At 45.7% G+C, this 16,077-nt stretch overlaps 1 protein-coding gene across 15 annotated transcripts in view; it reads right to left on the bottom strand.

Annotated features, from left to right (window-relative positions):
• Positions 1–16,077, bottom strand: part of prdm16 (PR domain containing 16) — a 1,047,324-nt gene that overhangs the window by 89,384 nt on the left and 941,863 nt on the right. For all 15 annotated transcript variants that reach the window (XM_072478014.1, XM_072478026.1, XM_072478015.1 and 12 more), the window contains one exon: positions 12,579–12,732. In XM_072478014.1, coding sequence (XP_072334115.1) covers positions 12,579–12,732 — 154 coding nt within the window. The remainder of the gene's footprint in view (positions 1–12,578; positions 12,733–16,077) is intronic.

The raw sequence follows: 16,077 nt of genomic DNA, 5'->3' as shown, positions 1-16,077 counted from the left end.
ACATATAGCTTGTCTGTTTAAAAAGTACGTTCAATGTCAACTTTCCTGAATAACGATTTGCAATTTTGCTTGCTAGCTTTTCTTCAAATAATTTTGATTAAAATATTGAGCAGAAGCTGCTAGAAGTTAAACAAGAATGTCCTTAGTACTCGAAGTGAACAGTCCTGATGCATCTTGTGAAATTAGATACATTGCACATGTCGTGAATGTACAAAATGCAGCTCAGAGACACAACTCTGTGCAAAGGTATCAAGCCCAAGGTCAGGCTTTTGGGAAAGGCTGAGGTCTTCACGTAAAGGCTTTTATGATGGCATTAGCGACCCAAAAGACAATTCACCGGATAATTTTAATCGTATACTTGTGAAACATATTCTTTTGAATTTTTTATTTTGTTAAAAAATTTATTCTGGACAATACTGAAGGGAAGAAGTGGAGTATTTAAAAGCTTTTCAGGAAGTGTTTGGAACTATCTGTGAGATTCCAGAATCAGGGTAACGAGCTTATATGAGAAAATATAGGGAATAAATAGACACAAAAATATGAGAACGGGAAGTCAAGTTGTGCAATGAAGAAGTGCAATGAATGCAGTTGTTATGAATTTTAATAAAACAGATATGACACAATTCGCTTTATAAAACAGAATAAAATATATAAAACTCAATATGATAGATATAGTTTGATGGATGGACACGAAGATGGATTCCCTCATGACACTTGTATGCCCCAGGATCAATACCCGCTTTACCCAGATGTTGACTCCCACAATTGTTCACACAATACAGCAAGCACGAAAAGTCAAGTTCCTCACCTCATGATCCACCTCGAGTCAGTGGGGGATGAAAATAGCTTTTTATAGTAGCGCAAAATGGGCAACATTCTCCTTGATTTCCTTGTCCATTGATTTCACTTGGAGGCAGTGAAAAACAGACTGCCAATGCACAATTGCTCATTTTGTGTGATTACAGAAAATGATTTTCATCCTTAATATGTCCTTTATTATCTACTGAATGTTGGAAAGATCGCACACCTAAACTATACACTTACAGCTTTGCTACATTCTTATTGGTTAACGTTCACTGGACACTCCCATAGATTTGTGAGCAGCTTGATGAACTTTCCAGCTATGTCACCCAATTCATTAATGGGCAGCAGAGTTAGCAACAGCAAAGTAATAACAAAACCAAACGTATCTCTCATAATTGAAAGATATACTTCTAATAAAGGAACTGACACTTTTTGGAGCTTAAAAAGATTTCATCTGGCAACTCAAGATGAATGGATGTTTTACAATTGGAACTGGTGCAATCTCTCACACATGTATACTCACCCCGACACAACTACCAATGGTTCTACTCAAAGGCATGCTTAATGACAGCGCCTTATATTTCCAGAAGCTTTTCAGAGTGTCAGATCAATTTTTTAACATTCCCACATGGCTTAATTAAACATTAGACAGTGAATCCAACACAGTTGAGTGACCTCTCAGCTTATCAATTGTCATTAAAGTGACTTAGCAAAACTTTAGGCCCATTAGATCTCATCCTTCTAAATATTTATCACGAATCATATCAATACGTTCAAATAAAATAATACAACTAATAGCACTACAGAACCTGGGGAATACATTTTACAAACAAAACAGGAAAAGAGCAGTTATTTGCAGTGTGTTTGGAGTTTAATAATGCTCCTGAAACTAGATGACAATTTGTAGGTTGCAGTGTTCTGCAAATCTGTCACACTGTGTCAAATATTTAACATGCAGCAGGTTGTCACATATTACTGGAAAGGTCAAGCATGCTGAGCTTGGAGGGTGCTGAAGGAATATTAAAGGGTCAAAGCAGATGCCACATAATTGTTTACCCAGCCAATGGTATTCTGACCTGCGGATGTCCAACAGTCCCCAAAATGATAAAATGCCTCATCTCGCCAATGCTAGTAGTGCTCACTTGGCAGAGTGTAATGTTAACCCGAGCTACATGCAGGTCATATATCCGCCCTCTTGGCTGTAATTATGTCAGCCAAGCAGACCCAGAACAAACTAAAGTTACAGAAAAAGAAAAAAGCCACCTCAAAAGAAAAAAAGAAGCTACAAATACACATTCTGTCCAATTTAACCTTTCTTGATTTAAAATACAAAAAATGAAATGGGACAGTTATTTTCCTTAAAACTGAAATATGCATGAGCATAGGATGTCAAATTGAAGCATCTGTAAGGCGGTCCATGAGGTCTCTGCCCTATCATCACCAGGCTGCTACATTTATTTGTACTTGTTAATATGTGGTAACATAAAGATAGTTTCTGCAATGAGGGCAAAATTTCCTTTGAGTAGCTGACATTTTCTTTAGAAGAAAGGACAGTGCATCTTTGGGAGACTGGTGATATATGTTAGGGGACCCGAGGAGTGTGTATGGATTTATTGGCAGTCCCTTGGCCTATAGTGTCAACATTGGCAAGGTGCCAATAATAGATTTTTATAGATCAATATTTCAAAATCTTCATGTTAAGGACTAGTTTACAGAGAAAAATGCTCAATTTTTAGATATCTGTACATACATTTGGCCATGCCATTCGGAACGAAAGGAAATATATTTTAAAAAACAACAGCAGACTTCTGATGCCTATGAGGTGAACAGTCACGTGATGGCTCCTGTCTGGGGATTTGATTTTATGGCCCCTTCTGCCCAGTTAATGGGTGATTTTTTTGGGAGAAAATTGTTGCAGTATTTAAGAATAGGTTCCTCTTTGGAGTGATGTCTGGTGGGAACAATTAAGGCAGAAGTCGGGTATGGGAGTCTTATACGGTAGAGGCCTCTGTGGCGTCATTGTCCCCTCAGGGGACGACTGAGAAGTTGGTGTACTTCTTAATGGGTGAATTTAGGAAGCAGCGACAGGCGGTCACTGAGGATCTGGCAAAGGTGATTGAGGGGACCGTGGCACCTTTTTGGGTGTGCTTGGACAGATTGGAACAGCGGATAGAGGTATGGCGGGCAACGATCAAGAAGGTGCAGGTGGTGCTCAATGAACATCATGATCGGATTGTCTCTTTGGAGGCAGAGATGGCGTTATTTGTGGCGGAGCAGAAGGCATTAAAGGTCAAGGTCAATGATTTGGAGAATCGCTCTAGAGGACAGAATTTAATAACAGTTGGGCTGCCGGAGGGCCTGTAAGGTACAAATGCCACGGAGCGTATCTCTAAGACGGGAGAGGAGGCCTTTCCAACCCCTCCTGAGTTGGATTGAGCCCATCAATTGTGGAGGCAGAGGCCCAGATCAGGGGAGTCTCCACAAGCGGTTCTCGTCAGGTTCCATAGGTATAAGGAGTGGGTCATAAGATGGGTGAAGGACGAACGAGATGGTAGTTGGGAGGGCCATGCCATCAGAATATACCAGGATGTTGGAGCAGAGCTGACAAGAAGGCATGTGGCATTTAATAAGGCCAAGGCTGCGCTCTATAAGAGCAACATGCGATTTGGGATGATGTACCCATCTCGTCTTCGGGTTACCTACAGAGACAGTGGCTATCATTCCAATGTGCCTGAGGAGGCAAATTACTTTGTTAATGGGCACGGACTAGATGGGGAATTGAAGTGCTTTCGGGCTATGTGTTTTGCTTATTTATTGTTAGGTTCTTCAGTATTTGTATTTTGTTTTTATGTAGGATGGTTGCAAAGTTGGGGCGGGCACGATGTTGTTGTGGGGGTTGTATCTGGACGAATTTGGTGCTTGTACATTGTATTTTTGGAAATGTTTGGGGAGGGGATTTCCCTGTCCTTCCTATAATGTGTTGCATTAAGGTTGGGTATGGGTAGGGGGGTTGATTGTTGGTTCAATGTTTGAAGGACTTGGATGGCTACACTCGGTGGAGTCACCCTGCTAGCAGTTCGGCTAGTTAACGGGAGTGGCGAGGGGGAGATGGCTGCAGTTAGTTATCTGGCGGGGGGGGGGGGGGGGGGGGCATGTTAAGAGGTCCCAGGTGTTCACCCTCCTGAAAAGTTTGAAGGCTAATGTGTTTTTTAAATGGAGACCCATTTAAGAGTCCGAGACCAAACAAGACTGCGGTCAACATTTTGACGGACTCAGGAGGGAGGTATGTTATTGTTAGCGGGGTGTTAGCGGGCACACCGGTGGTTTTGGTCAACGTGTGTGCGCCAAATTGGGGTGACACAGATTTCATTAAGAAGGTGCTGGCCTCTATTCCTGATCTCGCCTCAGTTAATTATGGGGACGACGAGGGACGGGGGACGGGGACGACGGCGGGCTGGACATCGAGGTAAGGTAATTTCGATAAGTCTGGGAAAGTGGAGAGGCAGAAACTGGTTTATTCCATCCTGGAGTTGGATCGCCAATACTCAAGTGTCCCAGCACTGGAGCTTTTGACAAAGAGAAATAAATTACAGATGGATTTTGATTTGTTGTTAATGGGGAAGGCGGTGAGCCAGCTGCATTGCTTGAGGGGAACGTTTTATGAGTATGGGGAGAAGGCCAGCCTTCTGTTAGCTCATCAGCTGATGTGGCAGGCTGCCTCCCGGGAGATAGTTCAGGTTAGGGACTCGGGAGGCAGGTTGGTTTCTGCCCTGGAGAAGGTTAATGAGGTGTTTGAGGCCTTTTATCGTGGGCTGTACAAGTCTGAGCCTCCGGAGGGTGACTTGGTAATGTTACAATTTTTGGATGGGTTTATCTTTTGGGAGGTGGAACAGGAAAGAAGGCAGGAGCTGGAGTTGCCGATTGGACAGGAGGAGATCATGAACTACATTAGTTAATGCAGGCGGGCAAGGCGCTGGGTACAGATGGGTTCCCTGTTGAATTTTATAAACAGTTTGTGTCCACTTCTGCGGGATAGGTACAAGAATTCTCTATCCCAGGGGGTTTTGCCGGCCATGCTGGTGCAGGCATCAATTTCTTTGATTCTAAAGAAGGATAAGGACCCACAGAGTGTGGGTCATTTCGACCTATTTCTCTGCGAAATGCTGACACTAAGTTGTTGGCTAAGGTGTTGCTGACTCATTGGGAGCCCTGCTTTCCAAGGGTGATTTCGGAGGAGCAGGCAGGACTTGTTAAGGACTGGCAGATGTTGGTCAACATTAGGAGATTGTTGAATGTGGTGTTGCCACCCTCAGGAGTGGCTGAGCCCGAGGTCATTATTTCAATGGCCGCGGAGAAAGCGTTCAACAGGGTTGATTGGCGGTACCTTTCCGAGATTTTGGGAGGGGTTTGACTTTTGGCCAAAGTTGATATGTGGTGACGTGTAATGATTACGGAACTTAAGGTGAAGGAACGCTGCGGAGGCAGTGGCCACAAGATCATAGAATTTACCCTGTAGTTTGAGAGAGAGAAGCTGGAATCAGATATAACGGTATTACAATTGAGTAAAGGTAACTACAAAGACATGAGGGAGGAGCTGGCCAGCGTTGAGGAAGGGGAGCCTAGCTGGGAAAACAGTGGAACAGCAATGGCAGGAGTGTTTGGGGGTTATCCAGGAGGCACAACAGAAATTCATCCCAAGGAGGAGGAAACATGCTTAGGAGAGGATGTGGCATACATGGCTGATGAGGGAAGTTAAGGACAGCATAAAAGCAAACAAAAGAAAAAGCATACAAGGTGGCGAGGATTAGTAGGAAGCCAGAGGGTTGGGAAGCCTTTAAAAACTAGGAGAGGACACCTAAAAAAGCAATAAGGGGGAAGAGGATGAAATATGAGTGCAAGCTAGCTAGTAATATAAAAGAAGATAGCAAGAGTCTTTTTTCAATATAGAATAGGTAAGAGAGAGGCAAGAATAGAATTTGGACCACTGGAAAATGAGGTTGGAGAAGTAGTTATAGGAAACAAGAAATGGCAGAGGAACTGAATAGTTACTTTGCATCAGTCTTCACCGTGGAAGACACCAGTGGGATACCAGAACTTCAGGAGAATCAGGGGGCAGAGGGGAGTGTAGTGGCCATCACTAAGGAGAAGGTTCTTGGAAATTGGGGAAGGTGGATAAATCACCTGGACCGGATGGACTGCACCCCAGGATTCTAAAGGAGATAGCTGAGGAGAATGTGGGGGCATTGGTGGTGATCTTTCAGGAATCACTGGAGGCAGGGAGGGTCCCAGAGGACTGGAAAGTGGCGAATGTAACACCTCTGTTTAAGAAGGGAGGGAGGCAGAAGACGGGAAATTATAGGCCGGTTAGCCTGACTTCAGTCATTGGTAAGATTTAAGAGTCCATTATTAAACATGAGATTGCAGAGTACTTGGAAGTGCATGATAAAATAGGACTGAGTCAGCACAGCTTCGTCAAGGGGAAGTCATGTCTTTGACAAATCTGTTGGACAAAGGAGGACCAGTGGACGTGATCTATTTAGATTTCCAGAAGGCCAAATGGGAGCGGATGGAGGCAGCTTCTTGTAAGGGCACAAGTTTAGGGGCTGACGGTGCCTCTGCCGTTCTCGCCTGCCAAGTACTCCATGAGCCCCATGGCGGTGGTGGCCCTGAGGGTCTGGGGACAGCGATGGCAGCATCGGAGGTTGGCGGGGGTTCTGGCAGGGGTTCATGGACGTAATGTCCGAGGTGCTAAGGGTGAAGGTGGCCCCGAATCCAAAAGTGGTAACTTTTGGAATGTCGGAAGTCCTGGGAGTCCAGGAGATGAGAGAGACCGACGTTCTGGCCTTTGCCTCCCTGGTAGCCCGGAGTTGGTTTTTGTTGGAATGGAGGGACCCCGGTCCCCCAAAGCCAAGAGTGTGGGTGAACAACCGGGCGGAGTTCCTTCAGCTGGAAAAAGTTAAGTTCACCTTAAGATGATCAGTGGATGGGTTTGCCCGGAGGTGGAACCGTTTATCGACTTCTTCAAGGACAGTTAAGGTGTCAGCAGAGAGAGGGGGGGGGGGGATGAGGGGGTTAAAATGGGGGAGGCATGATGGGTGGAAGGGAACGGGGGGAGGATGGGACGGTTGGGCGTTATTTATTTATTTGTTATGAGGATTCCTGTTTGTTCTCAGGTTTTGGTTGTGTTCAAAGTTTATAAAAAATGGTTTAATAAAAATATTTTAAAAAAAGATTTGCAGAAGGCCTTTGACAAGGTACCGTATAGGAGTTTGTTAATTAAGTTAAGAGCCCATGGTCTTAAGGGCAAGATACTGGCATGGATTGAGGATTGGCTGACTGGCAGAAGGCAGAGAGTGGGGATAAAGGGGTCTTTTCCAGGATGGCAGCTGGTGGCTAGTGGTGTACCTCAGGGATCGAATATACATTAACGGTCTGGAAGAAGGAACAGAGGGCACTTTTGCTAAGTTTGCAGATGATACAAAGATATGCAGAGTGACAGGTAGTATTGAGGAAGCAGGGGGCTGCAAAAGGACTTGGACAGGCTAGTGGGCAAAGTAGATGGAATACATGTGGAAAAGTGTGAGGTTATGCACTTTGGTAGTAAGAATGGAGGCATAGACTATTTTCTAAATGGGAAATGTTTAGGAAATGAGAAGCACAAAGAGACTTAGGAGTCCTTGTTCAAGATTCTCTTAAGGTTAACGTGCAGGTTCAGTCAGCAGTTAGGAAGGCACCTGCAATGTCAGCATTCATGTTGAGAGGGCTAGAATACAAGACCAGGGATGTACTTCTGAGGCTGTATTAGGCTCTGGTCAGGCCCCATTTGGAGCATTGTGAGCAGTTTTGCGCCCATATCTAAGGAAGGATGTGCTGGCCTTGGAAAGGATCCAGAGGAGGTTCACAAGAATGATCCCTGGAATGAAGAGCTTGTCATGAGGAGCGGCCGAGGACTCTGGGCCTGTATTCATTGGAGTTAAGAAGTATGAGGGGGGACCTTATTGAAACTTATAGGATACTGAGAGGCCTGGATAGAGTGGACATGGAGAGGTTGTTTCCACTTGTGGAAAAAACTAGAACCAGAGGTCACAATCTCAGACTAAAGGGATGATCCTTTAAAACAGAGATGAGGAGGAATTTCTTCAGCTAGAGGATGGTGAATCTGTGGAACTCTTTGCCGCAGAAGGCAGTGGAGGCCAAATCACAGAGTGTCCTTAAGATAGAGATAGATAGGTTCTTGATTAATAAGGGGATCATGGATTACGGGGAAAAGGCAGGAGAATGGGGATGAGAAACATATCAGCCATGATTAAATTGCAGAGGAGACTTGATGGGCCGAATAGCCTAATTCTGCTCCTATGTCTTATGGTCTTATATTGTGGATTAAGCTTTTGTATAGGGCCTCCACTGTGAGCGCCCATACTAATGCCCTTAACTCAGGGTACTTTCGCCTGTACAGGGATACAAGGCAGGGGAGCCCATTATCTCTGTTGCTGTTTGCCTTAGCGATTGAGTAGCTAGCCATTGCATTGAGGTTGTCTACAAGTTGAAGGGGATAAAGCGTGGAGGGAGGGAAGGGTTTCCCTACATGCGGATGATTTGCTGTTATTATTCATGGACCCACTCACCAATGTTGGAGATCCTTAGGGAGTTTGACTCTTTTTCAGGGTAAAAGTTAAACCTGGACAAGAGTGAAATCTTTCCGGTGAACTCCTCAGAGAGGGAAGCGGATCTTCTCATAGAATTTACAGTGCAGAAGGAGGCCATTCGGCCCATCGAGTCTGCACTGGCTCTTGGAAAGAGCACCCTACCCAAGGTCAACACCGCCACCCTGTCCCCATAACCCAGTAACCCCACCCAACACTAAGGGCAATTTTGGACACTAAGGGCAATTTATCATGGCCAATTCACCTAACCTGCACATCTTTGGACTGTGGGAGGAAACCGGAGCACCCGGAGGAAACCCACGCTCACACGGGGAGGATGTGCAGACTCCGCACAGACAGTGACCCAAGCCGGAATCGAACCTGGGACCCTGGAGCTGTGAAGCAATTGTGCTATCCACAAGGCTACCGTGCTGCCCTTAATCTGGGGATCTGGGGAGGTTTCTGTTTCATCCGGCCAGGACCAGTTTCCTGTATCTAGGAATTTGGGTGACCTATGATTGGGCCTCCATACACTGAACTTGTCCAATCTGGTGGATGGGGTGAAGGCTGACTTGAAGAGGTGAGGTGCTCTTCCTTTGACCTTGGCGGGAAGAGTACAGAGGATGAAGATGAATATCCTTCCTAGGTTTTAGTTTCTGTTCCAGTGTCTCCCAGTATTTCTTTCTTAGGCTTTTTTTGGTAGGGTTAATAAGTTAAATTCTGCTTTTGTGTGGGTGAGCAAAACCCCTCGGGTTCACAGGGCATTTCAGCAAAAGGATAAGATAATCGGGGAGAGGGGACGTTGTCACTACCAAATTTGCTGTGTTATTACTGGGTGGCAAACATTGAAATGGTGCGGGGGTGGCTTATGGACCCGGATTCTATATGAACGAAAATGAAATGAAAATCGCTTATTGTCACAAGTAGGCTTCAAATGAAGTTACTGTGAAAAGTCCCTAGTCGCCACATTCCGGCGCCTGTTCGGGGAGGCTGATATGGTGGCGGATGGAGGCGTCTTCGTGCATAGGAACGAGTTTGAGGGTCCTTGCTACTGCTCCACTCCTGTTCGCTCCAGTGAAAGTTCAAGTCAAGTGGTAATAGCCTCTTTGAGGATTTGGCATAAATTTAGGCAGCATTTTAAATTAGGCTGTATGTTGTTCTTGGTGCCGATTTATAGGAACCATAGATTTGTGCCATCTGGGTTAGATTCAACATTCAAGGCATGGGAGGGGTGGGGTTGGAGAGGTTTAGGGATTTGTTTCTGGAGGGCAATTTTGCCGGTCTAGATGAGATTGTGGAGGATTTCCAGCTCCCGAGAGAGAGAATGTATTCAGATACTTCCAGGTGTGCGATTTTGTGCACAAGGAGCTTCCTTCATTTCCCCTGGTGCCGGCACCCTCCCTTTTGAATAAGGTTCTGTCCTTGGATGAGTTAGGGAAGGGAAGGATCTCATACATTTATGGACAGCTGTTGGTGGCGGAGCAGGCATCACTGGAAGAAGTAAAGAGGAAGTGGGAGGAAGAATTGGATTAGTCTTGGGGGGGGGGGGGGATGTGTAGTGAGGCGTTTAATAAGGTTAACTCCACCTCCTCGTGTGCAAGGTTAAGTCTGATAAAGCTCAAAGTGATGCACAGGGTGCACCTGACAAGGGCACATAAGGGCTGGATCTTCTTGGGGGTGGAGGACAGGTGTGAGTGGTGCTCTATGGGGCCGGCAAACACGCACATGTTCTGGTCCTGCCCCAAGTGTGTCAATTTCTGGGTCTCCTTCTTTGAAACAATGTCAGGAATCCTAGTTCATTTTGGGTCTTCTTTGTGGTTGGGGGGGGGGGGGGGGGGCTGGGGAGGGAGTATTATATTTTGTTGGGATGGTTTGTGTTGTATTGGTGCTATTTTTATAATATGGTAACATTTTGTTTGAACAATACTTGGTTGGGGTTATATTTATAATATCAACACATTTTGTTTGAATAAAAATATATATTTTAAAAACAATAGCAAAAACACACCATGAACAAGGGTATTATGATGCAACTGACCTTTGCTATGATGCTGTATTAATGAGTTGACTCAGCATTCTGAAGCAAAAAGGGTGCAGCCCAAATTGGTTCATAGTTCGTCAGGAACTATTAAGGCATTTATAATCAATATCACCTATTGGGTTGGACCAGATTTAATTTTTTGCTCGATCAGGCAGTCTGGTTTCCCATGTCACCTGACAGCTACTGATCTCACACCAACCTCTGACAGACGCTCTGCTGGTCACACACCCGTATCTCAGGTGAGCAGACCTCAGCTGGTCATATAGTATCAGTGGCCCAACAGGGAACAGATTATATAATAGACTCCCAGCTGATCCAGCTGCTCTGTTGGCAATTAGAAAAAATTGCAACTAAATTAAAATGTCAGTCTCAGCCAAGTTTGTAAAATTCACCTGCCCATGGTGGGTTTTGATGGCTTTCAGGCCATGATACCTCACAGCGTTGGGGACCAGTGCTACAGCCACATAAGCCCATCAACTATTTGCCATTCACAAGAGAACTTAATGGAGGAATCGGTGATTTTTTACCATCTACCACGCTGGTGAAGCCGGAGGTAGTGCATAAGTTGAAAGTGTGACACTGCATCAGGCCAATGGCAGAAGCAAGGGTAAATATAAAGTCCAATAGGAAAAGAAAGAATTCCAATTAACTACTGCCTTTAGTCCACACATGACTTTGAACAAGGAAGGAAACACACTCTTGCCAATAAGACCGGGGTCTCTGTGTAGATGAAATGAAAAGTGACAGCTTCCATATATTCAGTTCAATTCTGCAGAACTGCTCCAGATCCCAAAGGGCAGCCTCCCAGGAGGGTGTGACTAATACAAATATCAGAGTTTGCAAATTCTTCACAAAGCATTCAGTCTGTCCCGACATTTCAGCCTTCCACTGCAAATTATCACTTTGAGCATTGAAATTAATCAGCAACTTATCAATGACACGATGAGTAACAAGTTGGCACTGCTGAAAATATGTGACAAAATCTTATGAAAACTTTTTCACAGAATCTTATCTCTGAGCACTAATGGGTTTGAGATGGCAGGCAGGCCAGCTATCAGAAAATGCAATAATTTCTAATTTGTAACAGCTTATGCAGAAATCGGAGGAGATATGAGTATGTATGATCAACGCCCTGTAAATAAGGGGATTGGTGTAATGACTGTCTGGCATTAATCAGAGACATTTCTGCAGATTAATTAATGCTCCATATTGGGTAGTCATTTTTGGTTTCAAGAATGGGACTTAACCACTCAAATTTCAAAGAAGGACTTTATCCAGTCAACATGGCAGTATGTGAAAGAATGTTAGTTATAAATGTGAGATGGCTGTGGTACATAAAGACCTGGCTGGTGAGCGCAAAAGCGGGGAGTCTGGCCAACTCTCTGGGCTCTTGGGTGAAGAAAGGTCACCAGGTGAGGAGCCCAACCTCAGTGAAACCCCAACATGGGTCAACCTGTTTAAGGGAGAAATGAGAGGGGGGGGGGGGAGGAACTTAGCGGGGGGAGGGGCGTGATTGAAAAATATTTTACAAGCAGGATGCACACCATCGGATTATTTTGAAACCCTCCAAATGAAATGAAATGAAATGAAAATCGCTTATCGTTACAAGTCGGCTTCAATGAAGTTACTGTGAAAAGCCCCTAGTCGCCACATTCCGGCGCCTGTTCGGGGAGGCTGATACGGGAATCGAACCGTGCTGCTGGCCTGCCTTGGTCTGCTTTAAAAGCCATTGATTTAGCCCAGTGTGCTGCACCAGCCCCTAACCAAATTGATTCAGATGCTCAGTTAAACATTTTGGTGATGAAACACAGCACTTTTTCTAAGTTAGCTGAATCCAAAATCTGAAAGGGTTCAAAGGGGCAATAAGGAGGCAAGGTGGCATGCAAGGGATCTCTGAAACTACAGAAATCATGAGGGACTAACATGAGTGTTAACAGGCGAGAAAATGACCTTTAGAAAGGAGAGAGGTGGCAGCACTGCATTGTGTACTTGGACTTAGTCAATCATAAGACTGGGGAAAGTGATTAGACATCAGAAAACACAGGACACCTGCAAGCACACATGAAGATAAGGTAGACGCGATAACTCACAGGTAAAAGGCTTAATGCTGCTGTGTATGTGCTTGTGTTGTTTTAGTCCAGACGAGGTGGCAAAGGTTTTTCCACAGTCGGGGCAAGCGTGTGCCCGGGCTCCCACATGCTGAGACCTGATGTGTCGCTGGAGATTGCTTGGATCGGTGAAGACCTGATGTACAGGAAGGAGAAAAAGCAATAAAAGTGGAAGTCATTGTAAACTTGTGAAAAGGTCTGTCAAAGGGGACTGCCCTGGTCCCATGTAGCAGCGATCTCTTTTAAACAGGAACAATCATTATTACAGTGGAACCACAGTATTGGAGGGTATGGAACGGCAGGACTGTGGGGGAAGAGCAGGGGAGTGGGACTAATTGGATAGTTCTTTCAACAAGCGGACACAGGCAACATGGGAAGAATGACCTCCTTCTATGTTATGTGATTCCATCTATAATTCCATTGTCTAAATTAATTGCACAATAATTTGCAAGAATTGGAATTAAATTTTGCTTAAACCAGTTACAGTGTTTAATGGTTTGTGGTGCTACATCACAGACTTTGGATCCTTGATCCAGTTGAATAGGTGGCTATTTTGTACATGCCTACTGTCTGGTAAAATATACTATCTATGTAACTCTGGTATGTAGGTCTGTGCCTGCTAATCCAGCAGCAATTTTTCCAGAATATCTAATTTTTTTCAAAAAAGAACCGAATCAAGTTTAGCTCAGTGGCCTAGACAGCTGAATTATAGAATCATAGAATTTACAGTGCAGAAGGCCATTCGGCCCATTGAGTCTGCAACGGCTCCTGGAAAGAGAACCCCACATAAGCCCACACCTCCACCCTATCCCCGTAATCCGTAACCCCACCTAACCTTTTGTTTTGAACACTAAGGGCAATTTATCATGGCCAATTCACCTAACCTGCACATCTTTGGACTGTGGGAGGAAACCGGAGCACCCGGAGGAAACCTACTCAGACACAGGGAGAATGTGCGACTCCGCACAGACAGTGACCCAAGCTGGAAATCGAACCTGGGACCTTGGAGCTGTGAAGCAAGAGTGCTAACCACTGTGCTACCGTGCCGCCGATGAGATAGAACAAGGCCAGCAGTGCAGGTTCAATCCCCACCCCGGCTGAGGTTATTCATGAAGGCTTTGCCGTTTCAACCTTGCCCCTCGCCTGTGGTGTGGTGATCCTCAGGTTAAACCAACACCAGTCAGCTCTCCCCCCTCAAAGGGGAAAACAGCCTATGGTCATCTGGGGCTATGGAGACTTTACCTTATCTTAAATCTGTACATTACAGAATCGATATAGACCAATCGACTGGAAATATGGGCAGACTCCTGACTAGCAATGATTTTGGGGTTGTCCATTATGGAGGACAATGAATCGTGGCTCATTTTCTTTAGAATTAGACAGTAATTAAATGCTTAAGTATCACATCTAGCTTCAATTCGTGAAGGTGCATTGCAGAGTGGAGGTTTGAAGCACAAAGGCCAACTCCAGGGGTACCAAAGGTCCCCAAATTTCCATTGTGAAACAGTCTATAAATTATGTAGAATACACAGTCAGGGCAGGATTTTCTGGCCGTTCATGTTGGCAGGATTTTACGGTCCCGCCAATGGCGTACCCCCCGCCACAGGCGACAAGAGGTGAATTCAACAGGAAACAGTGTTAACAATGGCGGGCCCAGAAGACCCCGCCGCCAGCCAATGGCAGACCACATCCTACTGCTGCAGGAGATGGCAGCAGAGGAGGAGGAAAATCCCAACCTCAATCTCAGAACAATAAAAACATACATTTATACAGAGCTTTTAAGAAATCATTACTGAAACGTCCCAAGGTACTGTTAGGAATACAAAGGTAGTTTTAAGAGTATTGGTAGTTGTATTGGTGAACAGTAGACATAAGGCATAGTTTTAGGTGTGTTTAATTTACTGTTTCTGTGCCTGGAAGCGTAAAACCTATAGTTAGTTTCATGCTGGACAATTGTGTTTGAATGTGTGGGGGTTGTTTAAGTTCCAACTGGGCATCTATTCTGCTTAGAGAGAACTACAGTGTGAAAAAAAACCCACATCAGCATGTGGCCATTGCTTAGCAACTGGAGGTCCTTGTAAGGTTAAAAGCTTTTAATTCAGGTTATTTGAGGGCAGTTGGAGACAAGATCACAGGGAGTGAACATCTCTCAACTCTGCCAGAAGAAAGACTAGACAAGACAGGAGCTGCAAAAAGGCAGACTTACTAAAGTACAGGTTACAGTCCAGATAACCAGAGAATTGGAACAAAAAGAGTGTCTAAGAAGCCTGGAGTTAAGTGAACAGAGACCAAGGTATTGTTCAGAAGAATTCAAGGAAGAGTAAACAAAATGTTCTGAATTAAAGAGACAATCGCAGTAACTAGATTTAAAGTGGAACAGCAGGCTTTGGAGGTAGATGAAAGGTTTGATGTCATTTTAATACAATCTGGGAGTCGAGAGTTAAAACAATTGTGGGCATTTTGCACAGCAGTCAAGACCACGGGCGGGATTCTACCGCACTTGGCGCGGTGGCCCGACGCCGGCTCCAAGAGCGGCGCGAGCCACTCATGTGTCGGGCCACCCAGAAGTTGCGGAATCCCCCGCACTTCCAGGGGCTAGGCCGGCGAAGGCCGCCCTATGCCGGCGCGAGTTGGCGCATGCGCAGAACCAGCGGCGTGTTTCCTGCGTATGTGCAGGGGATTTCTTCTCTGCGCCGGCCATGGCGGAGCCCTACAGTGGCCGGCATGGAGGGAAAGAGTGCCCCCATGGCACAGTCCCGCCCGCAGATCGGTGGGCCCCGATTGCGGGCCAGGCCACCATGGGGGGCCCCCTGGGGCTGGATCCCCCCGTGCCACCCGAGGACTCTGCTAGATGGCTGACAAGCCAGGTCCCGCCGCGATGGACCATGTCCATTTCACGCCAGCGGGACTGGCCGAAAACAGGCGGCCGCTCAGCCCATCGGGGCCCGGAGAATTGCCGGGGGGGCCGCTGCCAACGGCCCCAGACCAGCGTGGCTTTATCCCCGCCCCCGCCCGAAAATCGACGCCGGAGAATTCGGCAGCTGGCGTCGGAACGGCGGGGTGGGATTCATGCCCCCCCCCCCCCCCGGCGATTCTTCGACCAGGCGGGGGGGTGGAGAATCCCGCCCCACAAGTACCTAAACGGCTTGGAACCCTGGACTGTATTCACTGTTAAAAATGGAGCAGAAGCTTTGTTTGAAAGTGTCATTTGTAAAACATGGATTGGATTTTATATTGCAAACTGCCAAGGGAAAGCATTATTATGAGAAGAATTTGAAATATGTTTTTGGGAGTGGAGTTTGGAAACTTTCATGTGACAGTCAATTGGGGGGATTATGAGAAGCAAACCACAGACACTAACTTGGGATCAGAGCAGAGTGTGTATTTGAGAACAGTCATCTTGTGAATTTAAAAGTGACTTTTTGGCTTAATGTATTTTAAGATGTGCTTTGTGATCCTGTTAATCTTTAAATCTGTGTGT

This window comes from Scyliorhinus torazame, chromosome 16 (genome assembly GCF_047496885.1).
Source record: "Scyliorhinus torazame isolate Kashiwa2021f chromosome 16, sScyTor2.1, whole genome shotgun sequence".
NCBI classification, from domain to species: Eukaryota; Metazoa; Chordata; class Chondrichthyes; order Carcharhiniformes; family Scyliorhinidae; genus Scyliorhinus; species Scyliorhinus torazame.
This window is presented reverse-complemented; position numbering and strand designations above follow the sequence as displayed.